The sequence below is a fragment of the Eurytemora carolleeae genome, unplaced genomic scaffold (genome assembly GCF_000591075.1).
Source record: "Eurytemora carolleeae unplaced genomic scaffold, Eaff_2.0 scaffold557, whole genome shotgun sequence".
Lineage (NCBI taxonomy): Eukaryota > Metazoa > Arthropoda > Copepoda > Calanoida > Temoridae > Eurytemora > Eurytemora carolleeae.
In genome coordinates this window covers 169,344-190,137 of record NW_019396471.1, presented here as the reverse complement: position 1 = coordinate 190,137, position 20,794 = coordinate 169,344, and the positions used below count along the sequence as shown (strand labels likewise).

The 20,794-nt window shown below is 32.8% G+C and overlaps 3 protein-coding genes across 3 annotated transcripts in view; 2 read left to right on the top strand and 1 right to left on the bottom strand.

Moving 5' to 3' along the window:
* Positions 1–1,726: 1,726 nt before the first annotated feature.
* LOC111703901 (keratin-associated protein 10-1-like) lies at positions 1,727–3,553 on the top strand. Its single transcript, XM_023475988.1, has 2 exons — positions 1,727–1,919; positions 2,445–3,553. Exons 1-2 carry the CDS (start codon positions 1,727–1,729, stop codon positions 3,551–3,553), a joined length of 1,302 nt encoding a protein of 433 aa, XP_023331756.1.
* Positions 3,212–5,994, bottom strand: LOC111703900 (acrosomal protein SP-10). Its single transcript, XM_023475987.1, has 4 exons — positions 5,975–5,994; positions 4,687–4,735; positions 4,234–4,351; positions 3,212–4,036 (listed from the first exon to the last, which is right to left on the bottom strand). Exons 1-4 carry the CDS (start codon positions 5,992–5,994, stop codon positions 3,669–3,671), a joined length of 555 nt encoding a protein of 184 aa, XP_023331755.1. The 3' UTR covers positions 3,212–3,668.
* A 6,911-nt stretch (positions 5,995–12,905) lies between these two features.
* Positions 12,906–20,794, top strand: part of LOC111703910 (troponin C) — a gene marked incomplete at its 3' end in the record, with an annotated part of 8,579 nt that continues 690 nt past the window's right edge. The window contains 4 exon segments of the mRNA XM_023475998.1: positions 12,906–12,994; positions 13,960–14,051; positions 14,851–15,021; positions 15,613–15,683. Of these exon segments, the coding sequence (XP_023331766.1) occupies positions 13,962–14,051; positions 14,851–15,021; positions 15,613–15,683 (332 nt within the window).

Here is a 20,794-nt window from a genome sequence, read left to right as displayed (position 1 = left end):
ATATCCAGGCTGAACAGGATGAAAAAAAATTAGTATAAACTAAAGGGAAAGACGGATGAGAAGTATGGAAGGTTAACAAGAATGATAAACCCCCTGGAAAGATATCTTTATCCCTCCAGTGGAATTATACACCCCTAGGAAGGATATCTGAATCCCTCCAGTGTAATTATAAACCCTTAGGAAGGATATCTGAATCCCTCCAGTGGAATTTTAAACCCCTAGGAAGGATAACTGAATCCCTCCAGTGGATTTATAACCCCCCAGGTATTCTTAATTTGAGACAAAGGAAAGATTGAGCTAGCAATTTTATTCGAGATATGTTCAATTTGAAAATCCCAGTTTAAAAATTCGTCAAGTTTAAGTCCAACAAATTTGAAATATTTGTTCACACAGTCATTACCAATCCTTTCAAGTACAAACGATTTGCTTGAAACAATTTTGCTGCTTTTTTTTAGTGTTTGCATCAAGTATTAGGCTTGCAATGTCAGGAGATGACTTTAAAAAACTAGTATCATCTGCAAAGAGTATGGTAAAAAAAGATGTTGCTAGGGGCAAATCGTTTATATAAAAAAGAAACAGCAGGGGCCTTAGAACACTTCCTTGAGGAACACCACATGTTATAATTGAAAAAACTCTATTTATACATACATATTGAGTTCTATTAACAAGATAATTTTTAAACCAGGTGTTGGCCACATTTTTGAAACCATAATGAATTAGTTTTTTTAAAGTATGCCTAAATCACAACAATCAAAAGCTTTCTTTAAGTCTAGGAATAGTCCAAGAGTAAATTCTGGTTTAGATTCATTTTATTCATTAAGTGCAAAAGTGGTTGATTTGTGTTATGTTTAGGTCTGAATCCATATTAGTGCTCGTAAAAGATGTTAAACTTTTTAAGATATCTAAACATTTGTATTGCAGCAATTTTTTCAAGTAGCTTACTCAAATCTGGAAGAATACTTATAGGTCTGTTATTATTAAACTCATATTTTTTGTCCGCTTTAAAGATGGGAATAATTTTTATTTCATAGTTTCTAATAATTCTTATTTTCTTTGCAGTCGCAGGCAGAGTGTTATCGCAAAATCCAGTCATATAGTAAAAATGCTTGCAAAAAAAAATTTGTCCCAAAAATGAAAAAATTATACATTTTTGAAAAGCCCTTGACCATGCCATTTTNCCTGCAACATGTTTACCTGACAGTGTAGCCCCTGCAACATGTTTACCTGACAGTGTAGCCCCTGCAACATGTTTACCTGACAGTGTAGCCCCTGCAACATGTTTACCTGACAGTGTAGCCCCTGCAACATGTTTACCTGACAGTGTAGCCCCTGCAACATGTTTACCTGACAGTGTAGCCCCTGCAACATGTTTACCTGACAGTGTAGCCCCTGCAACATGTTTACCTGACAGTGTAGCCCCTGCAACATGTTTACCTGACAGTGTAGCCCCTGCAACATGTTTACCTGACAGTGTAGCCCCTGCAACATGTTTACCTGACAATCTAACCCCTGCAACATGTTTACCTGACAATCTAACCCCTGCAACATGTTTAACAGACAGTGTAGCCCCTGCAACATGTTTACCTGACAATCTAACCCCTGCAACATGTTTACCTGACAGTGTAGCCCCTGCAACATGTTAAACTGACAGTGTAGCCCCTGCAAAATGTTTACCTGACAGTGTAGCCCCTGTAACATGTTTACTTGACAGTGTAGCCCTTGGAACATGTTACCTGACAGTGTAGCCCCTGCGACATGTTTACCTGACAGTGTAGCCCCTGCAACATGTTTACCTGACAGTGTAGCCCCTGCAACATGTTTACTTGACAGTGTAGCCCCTGCAACATGTTTACCTGACAGTGTAGCCCCTGCAACATGTTTACTTGACAGTGTGGCCCCTGCAACATGTTTACCTGACTGTTTGGACTTTGCATATGCAGAAGAGATTTTAATATTTTTGAAGCAACCTGTATTGCATTCTTGGTTAGACTAGACAAGGTTTCAGAGATATACCTGTCAGCCAGGGGTAAAAATTCTTTCCAAGTACAGTAGAATGTATTCATGGTACAAGAAGAATTATGTTTATGTAGGGATTTTTTTTCCTACACATATAGTATTCCTTTTTAAGTAAAGATTTATTTGAGTTACTTTACGCCTTAGTCCTGGCAAGGCTCGCTTTGAAGTAACTCGTATTATCTGAACTATTAGGTCTAAGAGTTGATAAATTATTGATTATGATTTAACCAAATAACTATTGAGTCTATTGATGTTAACAACAAATGGTTATTTAGAATTTACTGTCTTAAACTTTTTATTCTTATTGTTTCTAGTTATTTTATCAACTACTTATACTAGTACGTTCTGAAGCTGAATATGTGGATAGAAAGAGTGTGAATAAAGAAAATAAAACTCTATATTTCATTTACATACAGTGAGCTTTTTAGCGTGTGCCGACTCTAACACTGACAGTGTAGCCCTTGCAACATGTTTACCTGACAGTGTAGCCCCTGTAACATGCTTACCTGACAATGTAGCCCCTGCAACATGTTTACCTGACAATAAAGCCCCTGCAACATGTTTAACAGACAGTGTAGCCTCAGTAACATGTTTACCTGACAATCAAGCCCCTGCAACATGTTTAACAGACCGTGTAACCCCTGCAACATGTTTACTTGACAGTGTAGCCCCTGAAAAATGTTTATTTGAAAATCTAGCCCCTGCAAAATGTTTAACAGACAGTGTAGCCCCTGCAACATGTTTACCTGACAGTGTAGCCCCTGCAACATGTTTACCTGACAGTGTAGCCCCTGCAACATGTTTAGTTGACAGTGTAACCCCCGCAACATGTTTACCTGACAGTGTAGCCCCCGCAACATGTTTACCTGACAGTGTAGCCCCTGTAACATGTTTACCTGACAATCTAGCCCCTGCAACATGTTTAACAGACAGTTTAGCCCCTGCAACATGTTTACCTGACAGTGTAGCCCCTGCAAAATGTTTACCTGACAGTGTAGCCCCTGTAACATGTTTACTTGACAGTGTAGCCCTTGGAACATGTTTACCTGACAGTGTAGCCCCTGCAACATGTTTACCTGACAGTGCAGCCCCTGCAACATTTTTACCTGACAGTGTAGCCCCTGCAACATGTTTACTTGACAGTGCAGCCCCTGCAACATGTTTACCTGACAGTGTAGCCCCTGCAACATGTTTACCTGACAGTGTAGCCCCTGCAACATGCTTACCTGACAGTGTAGCCCCTGCAACATGTTTACCTGACAATCTAGCCCCTGCAACATGTTTAACAGACAGTGCAGCCCCTGCAACATGTTTACCTGACAGTGTAGCCCCTGCAACATGTTTAACTGACAGTGTAGCCCCTGCAACATGTTTACTTGACTGTGTAGCTCCTGCAACATGCTTACCTGACAATCTAACCCCTGCAACATGTTTAACAGACAGTGTAGCCCCTGTAACATGTTTAAAAGATAGTGTAGCCCCCGCAACATGTTACCTGACAGTGTACCCCCTGCAACATGTTTACCTGACAGTGTAGCCCCAGCAACATTTTTACTTGACATTGTAGCCCCTGCAACATTTTTACCTGACAGTGTAGCCCCTGCAACATGTTTACCTGACAGTGTATCCCCTGCAACATGTTTACCTGACAATCAAGCCCCTGGGACATGTTTAACAGACAGTGTAGCCCCTGCAACTTGTTTACCTGACAGTGTAGCCCCTGCAAAATGTTTACCTGACAATCTAGCCCCTGCAACATGTTTAATAGACAGTGTAGCCCCTGCAACATGTTTACCTGACAGTGTAACCACTGAAACATGTTTACCTGACAATCTAGCCCCTGCAACATGCTTACCTGACAGTGTAGCCCCTGCAACATGTATACCTGACAGTGTAGCATCTGCAACATGTTCACCTGACAGTTTAGCCCCTGCAACATGTTTACCTGACAATGTAGCCCCTGGAACATGTTTAACAGACAGTGTAGCCCCTGCAACATGTTTACTTGACAGTGTAGCCCCTGCAACATGTTTACCTGACATTGTATAGTCCATGCAACATGTTTAACAGACAGTGTAGCCCCTGCAACATGTTTACCACATTGTATAGTCCATGCAACATGTTTAACAGACAGTGTAGCTCCTGCAACATGTTTACCTGATAATGTAGCCCCTGCGACATGTTTAACAGACAGTTTAGCCCCTGCAACATGTTTACCTGACAATGTAGCCCCTGCAGCTGCCACCTTCCTAAATGAGAACTTGAAACAGAGCATGCTGGCGAAGGGTGAAGATGAGAGAAAGCAAAAGTTAGTGATGGACGGTATTCCTCCAGCCTCAACGATACAAAAATAAAAATAAAATTTGTTCAATATCTACTTTGTTTTGTAAAAAGACTTGGTAAGATTTCAAATGAAGATGTTGTTTGAAACTAAAGTAGGTGAAAATTGGCGACATTATTTTGATTTATTGTTTCTTTGTTTCTTTTGATATTTACAGCTTCTGCAGAAATATAAGCAAAAGATTCCTTATAGAATTTCAAGAGATAATAACAACAAAAATTAATCTATCATCCGAGGGAGATACAGAAATGTTGTGAAAGTTTTATTTATTTTGCGAGTTGACATCAACTTGTTTTGTTGTTTTTTGTTTTGTTTTTAATCCTTGAGACCTGAGATGGTGAAACCCCTAACTCCTTTACAACTTCAACTATTGTGATACTAAAGAGAATTCATAATTCAACGCTTAAAGGGACTATTAACCAAATGTCAAATGCCTCGTGTGGATTTCTGATTAAAAACGCAGCTTAGCTCACTCGTTTAATTATTTCTCTCTTTAATAAGAAGTTGTGCCAAAACTTCCTTGTTATATTTTTTGTTTATTTTCATGTACCCTGCTTTAAAACATTTATCATCTAGATAATGAATATTTAATAAAAACTTAAAATGTGCAAATTGTGAAATTCAATGAATGGAAATAGGTCTTAATATAGATTTAGGCTGGTATAGGTAAAACAAGGCATTTAGGCAGATATGCCTGAGGACTAAGGCAGTATGTATATAAAAGCCGAGCTTTTAGCCTTAAGTGAGGGGCATGGGTAAATTAGAAANGGCAAAAGCAGTCATTCAGGCAGTGTGCCTGAGGACTCAGGCAGTTAGTATTAAAGCCCGGTTTTAGGCCTAAAGGGAGGGCTGTGGGTATGTAAGAAAAGTCAGAAAATTTCAACAGCCTCAGACCAATACTTTTTGAGTTATATAAAAAAAACTACAGGGTTAAGAATTAAGTATGAAACACAGCAATTAATCAGTGTAAACACTAAAAACAGACTTATCTCACTAAATTAGTTATCTAATAGGTGGCAAACCAGACAATGTGTCTTGTAACAACATCAAATACACTTAATTACTGTTATAATGCCGTCTTCCTAACATTGTTTTCTGGTTATTACTGTATGTAAAATCGGAACTGGAGGAGTTACGAGGTCGCAAACTCAAACTTTTATTTTGCTATAAATCATGAATTTACCAGGGGGCTGGATCTTAGCTACCTCTCCGTGTGTATTGGCCTGAGTGTACACTTGGGATAATTTACTGATAAAAGATATTAAGAGATTATGGCCTATTCATACAGTACAAACATAAAATATGCAGTACGCTTTCGGATCAAAATTGTAGGGGGAGGATTTATATCTTGAATTGTACTAATTTTCTCAGAACAGTTTATTAACGATGAAATATTGCTCTGTAAAAGACTGTAAATGTAGGTATTCCTGTGAAAATGGAATCCTTCTCACGATAAAGGAGTTGTGGATTAGCGTATATCATCACTCGTTGGAATTTACACACTCAAAAACAAAATGGAGTAGATTTGAACTTTGGGGGGTAAATACTAAAAATGCCAATTTGTTCAATTATAATATTGCAAATTGTCGAGAATTTGAGAAAACTAATATTACTTACCTAAGTTCTGCTTTCTTCATATTATTCTGAAAATGTATAATCATAAATATAATTTCTTGGAACAGGTTGATTTTGTTGTTAGTCATGTGTACAGTACAAAAGTGCATTAATTGCATAAGAGAATAGAATATATATTAGAGTGGAATTTACTAGAAAAAAGTGTAAAACGGTCATTTTGTTGTACTGTTTCCATACTACAGGTGTACTTCACATATTTGTGCTATATAACCAATTGGGCCCTGGAACATCATTTTATAGAAAATCTGAAATTAATATTAAAAGAAAACCAAATTATGAAATAGGCTGCTATCATAATTGACCAATAATAATTTCACATAGAACCTATGCCTTTCACTTTACAAACGATAATTTTCCGTTATGACTATAAATCAAATGATGTTTTTATTCACCAAATTCATTTTATAAAGTTTATTTANGATTATATTCAGGCCCCCAGCCATTAGGGTTAAACATGAAGAAATTGACCACCTAGGATATAATTAAAAAGGGTGCAAAGCATAAGCAGTAAGCACTCCTTTAATAACTTTCACTTCTACATTTTACAGAAATAGCTCGAAAAAGAATCAAATATATTCTAGCTGAAAACTGAATGAATTTTGTGGGATGACACTGAACTTTTTATAGTTGTAGATAACAATTTATATTCTTTCTTATCTATTACTAATTCTGAATTAACTAGACATTGCAAAATTAAAAGAGACAATTTGGTGACAATATAAGTACTGAGCTGTTAATTCCATCTGTTTTTCAAAATTAATTTTTTTAATGAAAATTAAAATAAATCATATAATTTTGCCTTCCTTAAAGAGTTATTGTTAATTGGCGTATTGTGAAAATGCCCCCCTCACCCTCCTACTATACACCCGGACCCCCCTCTCATGTGAATAGACAGATGAGAAGACAGATTTAGTTGGAAAGAAAGGGAAAAGTAGAAAATCCGGGAATTTGAGATTTCAAAGATTTCTTGCTCCAAAGTAAAAATCAAATGTATTCCGTATAGTCGTTTGTGTCGGTTTGCAGGGGTAATTATATTCTACATTCTGCATTCGGGATATTTTAGTAAATATTCAATTATTAAATTCAAATAATTTTTTTCAAATTATATCTTTACATTTTTTTCTCTTCAAATTTTTGGTTAAAAAATTAAGATCATGTTATTTTTTAAAATCTCTATATTGATTTAAAGTTAGGGTAGAAGAATCTGCAAAATTAAATTTTTACTCTTTGACCCATCATATTGTATTGTTCATTAACCTTTTTCATGTTTTGTATTTGTTTGATCTTTTTTAGTTTTAAAAATGCAAAATTGTTTGCTTACGTGTGAAAACTGGCCCAGTTTTGAACAATTGAATTATTTCATCCCTTGGTTCACGTATAACCCTCTAAAACAGGGCGCTAGGAGAGCAATTTCAAATTCTTTTAATTGTCTTTAAATACCTCCAGCTGCAAGGATAAACACCAGACTAAATAATAGTAGAAATAAATGAACCGAAAAAAGAAGAATTGTTAATTTTTTTGCCATTTCATAGAAAGCTATTTATCAACCGGATACTGAAAACAAATGAAACTGGACCAAATCGAAAATGTGTTGTACCCCAAAATGTTTGGGAATTTGGACAATGATACAGAAATCTCTATTTATGACAAAATGAAAAAAATGGCACAAGTTTAGAATCTATACATATAAAAGAAGTAATCAGTGTTTGGATGTCTATTGTCCAATAATATATCATAAACCCTTTGACCGATTTGCCTCAAATTTTGATTAGGGAACTCCGTAGAACCACGATAAACGTTCTTTAGTGTGGTTTACAATTTTTAAGTTTATTGGGTTAATTTTTCTAAAGAAGGTATAGTTTCCCGGAAAAGCTGGGTTTCCAGGTTAGTTTTTATATGAAGTGCTATGGGTAAAAAACGCCTTCTCTTGTTGAACTGACTGAGAAATTAGTCGAATCCCTTTGCAAAATAGCACAAGCTCAGAACTTGAAAAAAAATGTCGGTTTATGGCAAACAAATTGATTCTTGGTCTCAAACTCTGATTTCATGATGCCAATACCTTTGCAGAACAATGTCGTAGACCTTAGATATTGCAAACTGTAAATTCTGTTATATTAAATAATAGAATTTTGAAGTATCAAAGGTTTACACAATTAGGGAACATATAAATATAGGGATTAGACAATTTGAGTTAGTAGTATAAGACTCAATTGCTGATGTTGTAAGAATTTACTGATTTTGAGGATTGCAACTATAAGTTTTAAAAGACAAAATCAAAGCATATTATTCTTTTTAAATTTTTATTGTTAATAATTTCTTGACTCTTACGTTTAAAAGACGTGTTCCTATTCCACAACTATATGGGTATCAATGTTTGTCCAAAAAAAATATTCCTAACTGTTAGGAATTTTACCAAAATCTCAAGTAAATCTAATATTAATTTAGTATTATGATGAAAGATTGTTTACATTAAACTATAGCCCAGGCAGGACTGTCACGTTCTTGATCCAGAATATTTTTACTTTTTTGCAATTCCTCGGCGGCTAAAAGATCACGAACGATAATTTTTCATTCTTCATTATTCAAACCTGGCAGTAATTATTGAAAACTAAATCAAGTGATATCCTTTTTCTTTTTTTAAAGGGAGTGTTCGCGAAAAATGGAAGGGGGTATAGGCTTACGGCGAAAAATTATCGATGGTGATCGCTAATAATCTTACTTCTATCTGTCTATAAGGAGAAAGATCTTAGCGTGTCCATGCAAATTCAGAAAGTTGAAAAATTTGAATCAGATTGTAAAAATCAATTTAATTCATAACAAATATAATATATATATTTTATATTATATCAGATATTATACAACCTATAATCATTGATATTTTTTTGACGCATCTGTATATAGTTGATATTTCATAATATTTTTTACTTTTTTCATATAAGATGCACTTTAAACAACGATTTTTTTGTCACTAGGTGTCGTTGGCGTCTCTTCAATGTAGAATTCCAGAAGCATCGAGAGTAGAGACGCCTAGCGGCCATAAAAACCTCCTTTAAAGTACATTGTATATGTTGAAAACATGACATATATGCAGTATCTTTAAATAAAATGGTTTTCCGTCAAATTTTCTTAAAGGTACTTGTTCAATCTAGTTTTGTAATTCCATCATCATAATGACAATCCTTTTCAGACAAAATGCGATCATAAATATAACTTTCAAGTCTAAAAATCACTCCACGGTGCTGGTGAGTGATTTGTACAGATATAGGTTAGCCTAGACCTTTTAGGGCTTTTAATTTCTTGCTCTGAAGATCACCATTTTAAATCATTCTCAAATGTTCAGCCGTTTTGAGGTTTATTGGATACAAACACCCTTACATATATATAGATATTTGATAGAAAGAAATGATTTTGGAAAACTCATTTGCATCTAATGACTTTTTATGTATTCGATAGAAAGAAATGATTCTTAAAAACGCATTTGCTACTAATGACTTTTTATATATTCGATAGAAAGGAATGATTCTTGAAAACTCATTTGTTACTAATGACTTTTTATATATTCGTAGATAGGAATGATTCTTAAAAACTCATTTTCTACTAATGACTTTTTTATTCAACATATGAAATTTCTTTTGTCGTCTGACAATACGCAATTCCTAACTTTTTGTTAATTCAAATTGAACTTTACAGGAACTTACGAAACAGAAAATGTATTCTCTATAAACCCTAAAACGCTTTTTTGAAACGGATTAGGATTTTTTTGCGAGTCATTTCCAAAATTAATCAAATATAATTCATGGCAAAAACTGGTTAAAAAGAAATGAATAGATTTAAGAAAAAGTGAATTTGATTGCAGACTTATAATTTTAAGAGAAAACTTTATTAAGTTTCATATTTTAATAATAAGATTTCAGTAAATCAAATAGCTAATTTGCCACTTTTGTTATTTCAACAGAAATTGAAAAAATAAATTATTTTAAAATGTTGCCAAAAAATGAACTTAGTTTGTATATTAACGTTGTGTTTAATACATAATAACTAGATGTGATCTGCTATAAAATCGAATGTTTAATGTATACTGGGACATATGTTTAGGTATTTTGCAGAGGTGTTAGGTTTAAACTTGTTTAAAGGGAGTGAACGGCATTGTAGTTGAACGGAGAATATAGTATTGTGGAGAAATTTTTTAGGATTCATTTGAGACATATAAAACGTTTTAACCTTATCCCTGCTGGGGTACTTAAAAACCAGAATATGCTTGAGAGAGGGTCAAAATAAAAATTTAGTTTGTAACAGGAAAAAGTATGGGTATTTAGGAAAAGTTACAAAATTTCTACTGCCTTAACTACCATAGATTGCCGGTCACTCCCTTTATGGAATATATAGACCAGATAATGATTTGGTGTCTACTACAAATAGCTTGGAACTTTGAAACATTATAAATTAATCCATTATTTTTTCCAAAAAAAAAAATTTTAGTAAAATATAAAGAATTACCAACAAATGATGAGACTTTAATGAATACCTAAAATTCATATAATTTGAAAATTTCAAGGATAATTTAAGTATTTCTGCAAAACATCCAGGGTGAATCGAAAAAAACGGGATTATTGTTGTTTTTGAAAACGTTTTTTGCAATTTTATTTTCTTCAGATTTTAGGCATAAAAAAATGAAATGTGAAAAAAAAATTCCAAATATTTTTGAAATATTGAAATAAAAATCTGCGATACCAATTTTTTTAAATGAAATTGTTTTGAAAATTTGTATTGTTTTGTTTTCAAAAAATATATAAAAATTCGAAAAAATCTTTAATCTCCAAAGAAATCAATTTTTTTTTTGGTGAGGTCGTCGCTGAAGTCCCATCCTTTGTGGGTAACCCTGTATAACAGGTTTAGCACATATAGCCTATTACTCAACCTTACTAAACGAAATAACAAGGCTAGAGGACACATGCCGGTCCATTGGCGCCTGATCCAATCAGGGTTCAGCCATGTGTTTGGTGTCTATTCTAAACCAATAGAAATAGAATGACGGCAACATCTATTTTTATCATTATCCAATTAGAGCAATTAGAGAGATGAAACCTTATATCAGCGCTATCAGTAAATGGAAATATTTACTTCTACTCAAACTATGGTGATCCCAATATTTTTTCAACCTCTGATGGTGTAAATCTTCAATACTTTGAACCTAGGTATTGGAACTAGCAAGATTCTTAGTTTGTCAAAGGACTACGCCAGCAGGTTGCAAATATATATGGTATAGGAAATACTATAGTTGTGTTCAGTTCATGTTGGGGGTAAAGAAAGGTGGGTTTTCTCGTGAAAACAAGAAGTGCCTTAAAGAAAAAACAAACAAGATTTGGCATTTAAATAAAAAATCCAGAAGAAATAATATATAGACTGCAGACGTAAATGCAGGAAGTGGCATACTGATTTAATAACAATAATTACGCACCTCTGACCCTTTATTAAAAGTAGAATCAAACTAAAGTCTGACCGCGTCAACCTTGTTGCACCAGCTAGTCCTATTAATTGTGTCTGCTTCATTTACCTAATGTCCGGGTGATACAGTACAAACCGGGACCGGAAAGGTTGACCCGGCTCGGAAATTCAAATGTACTACNATTGAATGATGAGATATAACAAAAAATCCGCAACAATTTAGAGTGGGAATCTGCATTCAAATTATTACCGAAGAACTGTTTACTTTAAAAAGGCAAATAATTGGCTTACATTGTTTTTCTAATTCCTATATCTTGACAACCAAATTTCGAAGACCTTAGATATTTCAAACTATGAATTCTGATAGATTGATTAATCGTAGTTAACCACCATCAGGTTGCGAATACTATGTGGATTAGAAAATCTGAACTTGTGACAAAGGCGTGGTCCCTTATCTCAAAAGATTTCATCATTACCAGGAAAAAAAAGACAAACAACAATTTCTAATATTTACTATATTTTGATTTGAAAAAAATTCGATTTTTTAGCCTATAACACCTCCATGAGTGTCCACAAAAAAAGTCAGCCGTTTGGCCGGCAATACGCAACATAGATATGAATGTCTTGTTCTAATATATATGATTATCTTGTATATGAGAGCGAGGGTGAGGGCTTAAGTATAATAATAGATATCTTGCATCAAGCTTTCTTTATCTAATTTAGAACTACCAGATACAGGATATACAAGGGATACAAAGGATACAGGATATACAAGAAATACAAAGGATTGCAAGGGATAAGGGTATACAGGTAATATAAAGGGGTCCATGGAATACAGAGAATACAGTAAAGAGCTGCAACGTCAAACTTAGGGCGGCACAAGCTTAACGTCTGAAAGTTTATTCAATGGGGATTTCAAGTGAAACATACTCACATAGGTGTCAAAATTTGATTGCTCATTTTAAAGCCGAATTTGCTACGTAAAATTTTCACAAAAATCAGAATTTAAAAATATCTAACAATATTTATTTGTAGAAAAAATAAATTAAAAAAATATCGAAAAACCGGATTTTCCATAAACTGTGTCCGAATTTAATGAATCTCAAATCCCCCCAAAACCGGTTTTTATTGAGCTGCGGCCTAAATCTTGAAAATTTAAAAACAATTTAAAGTGAAACCAATCATATTTGAGCCGTGGCTTAAATTTAAGCCGCGGCTCAAATTCTTTAAATTCGGCCTCAGATAAAATTTACCCTAAGTATAGGGTTTCCGAACAATTGCAAATCTTACTATTATTTTCCTTTCCTCCCACACACAGCTAGATATGATAGATAGATAGATAGATAGATAGATAGAATTGCTGCCGGTCGGAGCTCCTGACCTGACCCGATAAAGAGATAGGGAAATAACCCCTCAGTCCGTAGCAGGTCTCATTCACACACACNGGATAGAAAGATAGAATTGCTGCCGGTCGGAGCTCCTGACCTGACCCGATAAAGAGATAGGGAAATAACCCCTCAGTCCGTAGTAGGTCTCATTCACACACACAACAATAAGGTATATCACGCACTGTAAATTAGAACAATAAAGTTTATCACAAACTGCAGATTTGAACAATAAGGTAGATCACGCACTGTAAATTTGCACAATGAGGTAGATCATGCACTGTAAATTATAACAATTAGGTAGATCACCCACTATATTAGAACAGTGAGGTTGATTACGCACTGTAAATTAGAACAATAAGGTAAATCCCGCACTAAAAATTAAAAATAAAATATGTCACGCACTGTAAATTAAAACAATAACGTAGATCACGCACTGACAATTAGGACAAGAAGTCAAATTGAACACTGTAAATTAAAAGAATGAAATATATCACGCACTGTAAATTAGAACAATAAAGTAGATCACGCACTAACAATTAGGACAATAAGTCAAATTGAACACTGTAAATTAAAAGAATGAAATATATCACGCACTTTGAATTATAACAATAAAGTAGATAACGCACTACAATTAGGACAATAAGTCAAATTGAACACTTTAATAAAAATATTGAATTATATCACGCACTGTAAATTATAACAATAAAGTAGATCACGCAATGTAAATTAGAAAAATAAAGTAGATCCCGCACTATAAAGGTAGGACAGTTGGATCACCCATTGTAAATTTGAGCGAAAAGATAGATTATGCACTGGTAGCAAGGCATTTTATTTACTATAAATAAGAACAATACAAATTAAATCTTAACAACAAAACGATGAATTTGTAAAAGTATTGAATTTAAACTGTTATTTATACAATTGAATAACCATTATTGCGATTTAAAACAATTTAAAAAGTCTAGCATTGAATCATTTTGGAAGATTTCATCAGAAGTATCAAAATGTAAGATAATTCTTCTTGTACCCTGAAAACCACTTGGATATGCCGACCAATAAGGGAGCAAAGAGAGTTTACATAATATCCACCAATAAATAGAAAGGTTAGGTATGATAGTGTATTTTCTGTTTCAGACATGGCCAGAGCAGATCCGTACGCAGATATTGATTTTGATGATGTCACTGAGGCAACTGGTTTAGCCATGGATGAAATCAAGTGCCTGAAGGTATGGTGTAGTTCTAGAGGCCGATGTAATAACCCTATTTCTATTGAGGGAAGGTTCTCTCCCCCTCCTTCCTGGGTTTTTGGATATATCTCAAAAATATATACTGATCTAGAGCAGTTATAACTTTTACTACCCAATGTCTCTTCTTCAGGCTCTTCATGAGCCCAAAATGCAAAAAATCTCTATTTAGACCCATTTCAGTAATTTTACCGTTTTTGAAAATCTAGATAATGTTGAGGTGAATTCGCCTGATTAATTATCTTTTCAACGTAAATGTTGAAAACACATGTGGATTTGAATGTTAAATAAGAACAAATTCCAAAAGTTTGAAAAATAAATCAAAACGAACTACATTTAGATTTTATGCCAATATCTTGACAAATTCCTGAAAATCAAGTATTGAAAGACAAAAAATTTAAATAAATACTGCCGAATAAAAACCTAAGAAGCAGAATCATACTGAGACAATTTCATGAAAATACAGATTTCTGAATGTTAGACAATTTTTTTCAGTTTGTATTTTAAGTCGGGTTACTCTAACTGTAGTTCATCTTTCACATAGATTAATAAAAATAACAGATAGGACACTAGATATCGTCTTTTCAAGATTAATGTGCGTTTCGTTTACAGTAATCCTGAGGAAGAATCCCAAAGTAGTTACGCGTAGTCGGCGTAGAACAGGCTTAACCTCTGGCAAAGTTAAAAACAAAAAAATGAAGAAGCAATTATGCTAAAAAAAAACATTTATTCCTTTAATGTTAAGAAATCGACCATAATTGTTTAACTATTTTTATTTTAGGTTTGTTTTGATCTATTTGACACAAAAAAGCAAGAGTTTCTATCAGCTGACGACCTGGACGAAATTATGCGTGCTATGGGATTCCGTCCCAGCAAGGAGGAACTCCAGGAACTTCTGGAGGAGATTGATGAGGACGGTTCAGGAGAAATTGAATTTGGAGAATTTTGCCAGGTGGGTAATCTTAATCTTCCCGCACAAAAGGATAAAAGCAATTTAACGACCTTCTCTGCCAATTAAAGCATGATATGAATCAAAATTTAAATCGAAAGTCGTCTTCATTATATTGGTATAATCACCTACCACCGTGTAACCCAAACCTGGATTGGATTTCAATATTGAAACGATTTAACGAGTAAAATAACCTGACAGTATTTTCTAACTAAACAATACTAGGTTTCAGCAATCTTTTCTCTTTTTCAGATTTCTCTTCTTGACATTAATAGATCGTGAAAACCCACTGATATAAAATATAAAATATTTGAATTGTCAAATATTGTAAAACCTTTTTAACGTAAATATGATAAATCATTTTTAAGAAGGATGTTAAGCAATATTTTTCCCCGCAACATATTCCTTAGGCTTAAATTGTTAAAACAGTTTTGTTTCATGAATTTAGACGGGTTGCTCTCTCGACTCCTGAAACGCTGAAACTTCTTCAGAAAATTCTGTGTTCAATTGTCTGAAAGAATTAAAGGATAATATTGTGAATCAGCCAATTTACTTAAAATTACCCCGCTGTCTATTTGATAAATAAATATTTAGCTGTGCGCCACATTTCTGGTTGAAGATCCAGATATCGAGACAATGAAGAGAGAACTAAAAGATGCTTTCAGGTATTTTTAAGGTCGTCATTACAGTTTCATCAGTAGTGGCTAGCTCTGCAGACCTACTTTAACAAAGTAAAAGCATGCTGTGCAAAACCAATCAGTCCAATAAGTCCAATAAGTAGATTGGACATTTTTCTACTTACCTTATTAAGATTAAAATTAAGATTTTAGAATTGATGTGTTACTCTTATACTCCATTGTCAAAAACCTAATGCTTCTATAAATCGGATGAACAATATCTTTTCAAAAGCAAATAGTCCTTTTTAAAAAATCTTAATTATATTGCACAAGAATAAAGCATTTGGTTGGTTTTCTAGGGATTTGATCAGACTCCTCACAAAGTGTCAAAATTATTTGCAGATATTAAAATTTCCCAATCTAAAATTGATTGAACCAATTTTAGTCTATTTTTGATGATTTTTTTGGCGGTTTTTTAAGCCTTATACTATATTATAATTCTTCCTAAAGATGATACTGTCTGTATAATATTGGACGATGTGTTTATTTTTCTAAATACGGACTTTTACAATTCTAAGCCCTCTAATGAATTCAATTATAAATTTTGTTTTCTTTTACTCCTAATCTGTGCATGAGTATGAATATTCAAATGAAATTAACAAGAATTAACGTAAATGTAAATCTGAAATAATTACTCGAGTTGTTTAATTGACTGTATAAAGGTTTTCTGAAAACAAAATATTTGATGGAATTATCAATTAGAAATATTCTAAAGTAATTTACAAAAACATGGAAAAATATCAATTGGGAGGGGGGTAGTGTTGTTTGGGATGCTACTTTTGGACACTTTCTTTTGCGAGCTCATGTTGCCTGACTTTTCTGATTTAATCTCTACTTTTTAAAAGTTAAATCTGAAAATTGTTCATGAAAAATGAAAGGAAATGGGCTGGCCTAAATGCAAGGGGGGGTAATATATATTTGTCCAAAATATCTTTTGTTTCATATTTTTTGTGTTTGACGAAAAAACAGTATGTTATGAAATCAAAACAGTCAAAAGAAAAATTCTGTTTTCTTATTCCTTATAAATAAAGTCTGCACTTTATTAAAATAAAGGTGTTTCTATCAAACTCTGTCCCTCCCCGAAAAAAACAAGCTATTCGTTTTTTAAATTCTAACAACAAGAGAAAATAAATTATATTTCATTATCAAGGTTCCATTATCATGTCAAAACATCCACCTTTAATAAAAATAAAATCAAAAACACAGTATTTTTCCTTTTTCGCTTAAAAGATGATTGAGCCTTTTTTTCTAAGGATTTCTTTTAGTTTAATTTTATTCTTATTTAAATAGAAATGTTTTCTAATGAATCTTAAAATTTTTTGGGCTAATTTTGTGCCTGCTGCTTTTCTTTTGTGTTTTAATGTGAAAAAAGAGTTCTCCGATTCTCATTAAAATATTAAAATTGTTTTTTTTTTCATGAATTTTTAAATAACCACTGATAATGATGTTGACTGGAAAAAGTAAATATGTAAAAATAAATGTTTAAAATAAAGATTTAGTAAACTTTCATTCTTAATTCTTTATATTTCTTTTCTTTTTCTACTTTTCTTGTCTAAGGCTTGGTGGCCCATGTGACAGTTGGTATCTTGAAATTTCTAGAATTTCTAAAATGAAAACATTCTTTAAGTTTCTTTAAGTATTTTTCCGTCTAATTAATCCTGCAGCACCAAGTATGCGTGTAATCCAGAAGACATTATTGTATTAAACATTTTAATTCATCCGTAAAATATGCATCCTAGCTAGATTGGGAACCCAGTTTTGCCTGTAAAGTCTACCCACTGAATTTAGAATTTTAAACCAAGCTAAGAACATTCCCGCATGCGGCATGGGGTACCTATAAAATTCAAACACCCAAAAATGATTACTAATCTTATAGATGAAAATTCTTTATTCTTATTTATATCAGTAAGTCTGTATAATTTTAAGCTTTCTTCAAACTTATAAAAAAGCAGTATGATAGTTATTCGACTGCATTGTCTAATATTTTTCATGAAATTGTTTGTAAACTGTTATTTATTATCGCATAGTTCTTTAACCCTATAAAGGTTGGGGGGTTTTTGGTTCCTGCAAGTTCATTGTTCATGATGAAATCTGTTTTTACTAACAACAACCAGTACAAAATCAAAAGTGAAATAAAAGTCATATAAACATGAATTCAGCAAATGCTTTTGTCAAAAACTTTCCAAGCTTTATTTCTTTTTAATTTTTAAAAAGTTTAAAAAAGAAAACACTAATATTTGTCTAAGGTTGACATGAAGTTCCGGTCCAGCTACTTTTAGTTTATTAAGTTTTGTTTTCAAATTGTCAGTTTGAATTTAGTGTTTAATTTAGACAAGCGGACACACGCACAGACATGTAGGACTGGGGACATTTGTACTTTTTCATCCAAGTTGTCTGACATACTTTTTCATCCAGGTTGTCTGAAGTACTTTTTCATCCAGGTTGTCTGACGTACTTTTTCATCCAGGTTGTCTGACGTACTTTTTCATCCAGGTTGTCTAACGTACTTTTTCATCCAGGTTGTCTGACGTACTTTTTCAACCAGGTTGTCTAACCAGTTAATTTAGTGTTTAATTTAGACAAGCGGACACACGCACAGACATGTAGGACTGGGGACATTTGTACTTTTTCATCCAGGTTGTCTGACATACTTTTTCATCCAGGTTGTCTGACGTACTTTTTCATCCAGGTTGTCTGACGTACTTTTTCATCCAGGTTGTCTGACGTAATTTTTCATCCAGGTTGTCTGACGTACTTTTTCATCCAGGTGGTCTGACGTACTTTTTCATCCAGGTTGTTTGAGGTACTTTTTCATCCAGGTTGTTTGACGTACTTTTTAATCCAGTTGTTTGACGTACTTTTTCATTCAGGTTGTCTAACGTACTTTTTCATCCAGGTTGTCTGACGTACTTTTTCAACCAGGTTGTCTAACCAGTATTTAGATTTTAGATAAAAACTGAACGTGCATTTCGTTAATTGTTCAGGTCCATTACTTGAGTATCCGTTAATTATTTGAAATTTCAGTGTTGTTATCCGAGGTTTTCGTTAAATATTTAAAATGTTCTTTTTGTATACCAAATTTTCGTTAATTATCTGAAAATTGAAGTTAGTCATAGACCTTGGCAGTTTGCTGTTAACCGTGCCAGCCGTTAATAATGTATGTTTAATATAACCATGAATTCAAATACTAAGTATATTTCATTGATAGCCGGACGTTGCATCTTATTGGTTTGGCGGCAAATTACTTAAACTGCAGTTAGGGCTGCTTTTTAGATACAACATTCAATTTTATTGTTAATAAGAAACGAACTGAAAGAGAATATGATTTGACAAAAAATAATTATTTATTATTTTCATAAGAGTCTCGAAAAAATTCATCAGTATTGGAGTACTATCATGCAGACCCCCTCTCATTGGAGACCTGTTAAATCTAGAATTTGCCGTCAAGACAAATGTTAACCTAGTTTTCCTTTGATCATTTAAAATATATCATTGGTTAACCTAGTTTTCCTTTAATTATTTAAAATATATTATTAGTTAACCTAGTTTTCCTTTAATTATTTAAAATATATCATTGGTTAACCTAGTTTTCCTTTAATTATTTAAAATATATCATTGGTTAACCTAGTTTTCCTTTAATTATTTAAAATATATCATTGGTTAACCTAGTTTTCCTTTAATTATTTAAAATATATCATTGGTTAACCTAGTTTTCCTTTAATTATTTAAAATATATCATTGGTTAACCTAGTTTTCCTTTAATTATTTAAAATATATCATTGGTTAACCTAGTTTTCCTTTAATTATTTAAAATATATCATTGGTTAACCTAGTTTTCCTTTAATTATTTAAAATATATCATTGGTTAACCTAGTTTTCCTTTAATTATTTAAAATATATCATTGGTTAACCTAGTTTTCCTTTAATTATTTAAAATATATTAATAGTTAATCTAGTTTGCCTTTAATTATTTAAAATATATCATTGGTTAATCTAGTTTGCCTTTAATTATTTAAAATATATTATTGGTTAATCTAGTTTTCCTTTAATTATTTAAAATATATCATTGGTTAATCTAGTTTTCCTTTAATTATTTAAAATCTATTATTAGTTAATCTAGTTTTCATTTAATTATTTAAAATTTGTCTTTCGTTAAACGAGTTTCCCCATATTCATTAAAAAACTTTAGCGATTGTTACCCGAGTTATTCGTTAATTATTAAAAAAATTAAGTTTGTTTTCCGAGATTTCCTTTAATTATCTGAAATACTCCGTATGTTAACCGATTATTCTGTTATTTTCAAAAACTTCCGTCTGCAGGTAGCTGGCCGAACATTTGCCGAGCGCAAAACATGCGATAGAAAAATATAAAGATGCACACATCTAACAAAATTAAATTTTAACTATTTAAAAAATAGAAAGCTGTTTGTCTGTTGGAGACTTGAGGATTGTTTGTGGTGTATTATATACTCCTCAAGGGAATTTATTAGACATCTTAAACTTTCTCTTCTCTTAGACCTTGTAGACCCAGTTCTAGATATATTTAAACACCCAACTTGACTCAGGAATCTAGGGTCATGACTCAGTTATAAAATATACAATCAAATAGAATAGAATATAGAAGCCACTGAATTTAGAATTTTAAACCAAGCTAAGAACATTCCCGCATGCGGCATGGGGTACCTATAAAATTCAAACACCCAAAAATGATTACTAATCTTATAGATGAAAATTCTTTATTCTTATTTATATCAGTAAGTCTGTATAATTTTAAGCTTTCTTCAAACTTATAAAAAAGCAGTATGATAGTTATTCGACTGCATTGTCTAATATTTTTCATGAAATTGTTTGTAAACTGTTATTTATTATCGCATAGTTCTTTAACCCTATAAAGGTTGGGGGGTTTTTGGTTCCTGCAAGTTCATTGTTCATGATGAAATCTGTTTTTACTAACAACAACCAGTACAAAATCAAAAGTGAAATAAAAGTCATATAAACATGAATTCAGCAAATGCTTTTGTCAAAAACTTTCCAAGCTTTATTTCTTTTTAATTTTTAAAAAGTTTAAAAAAGAAAACACTAATATTTGTCTAAGGTTGA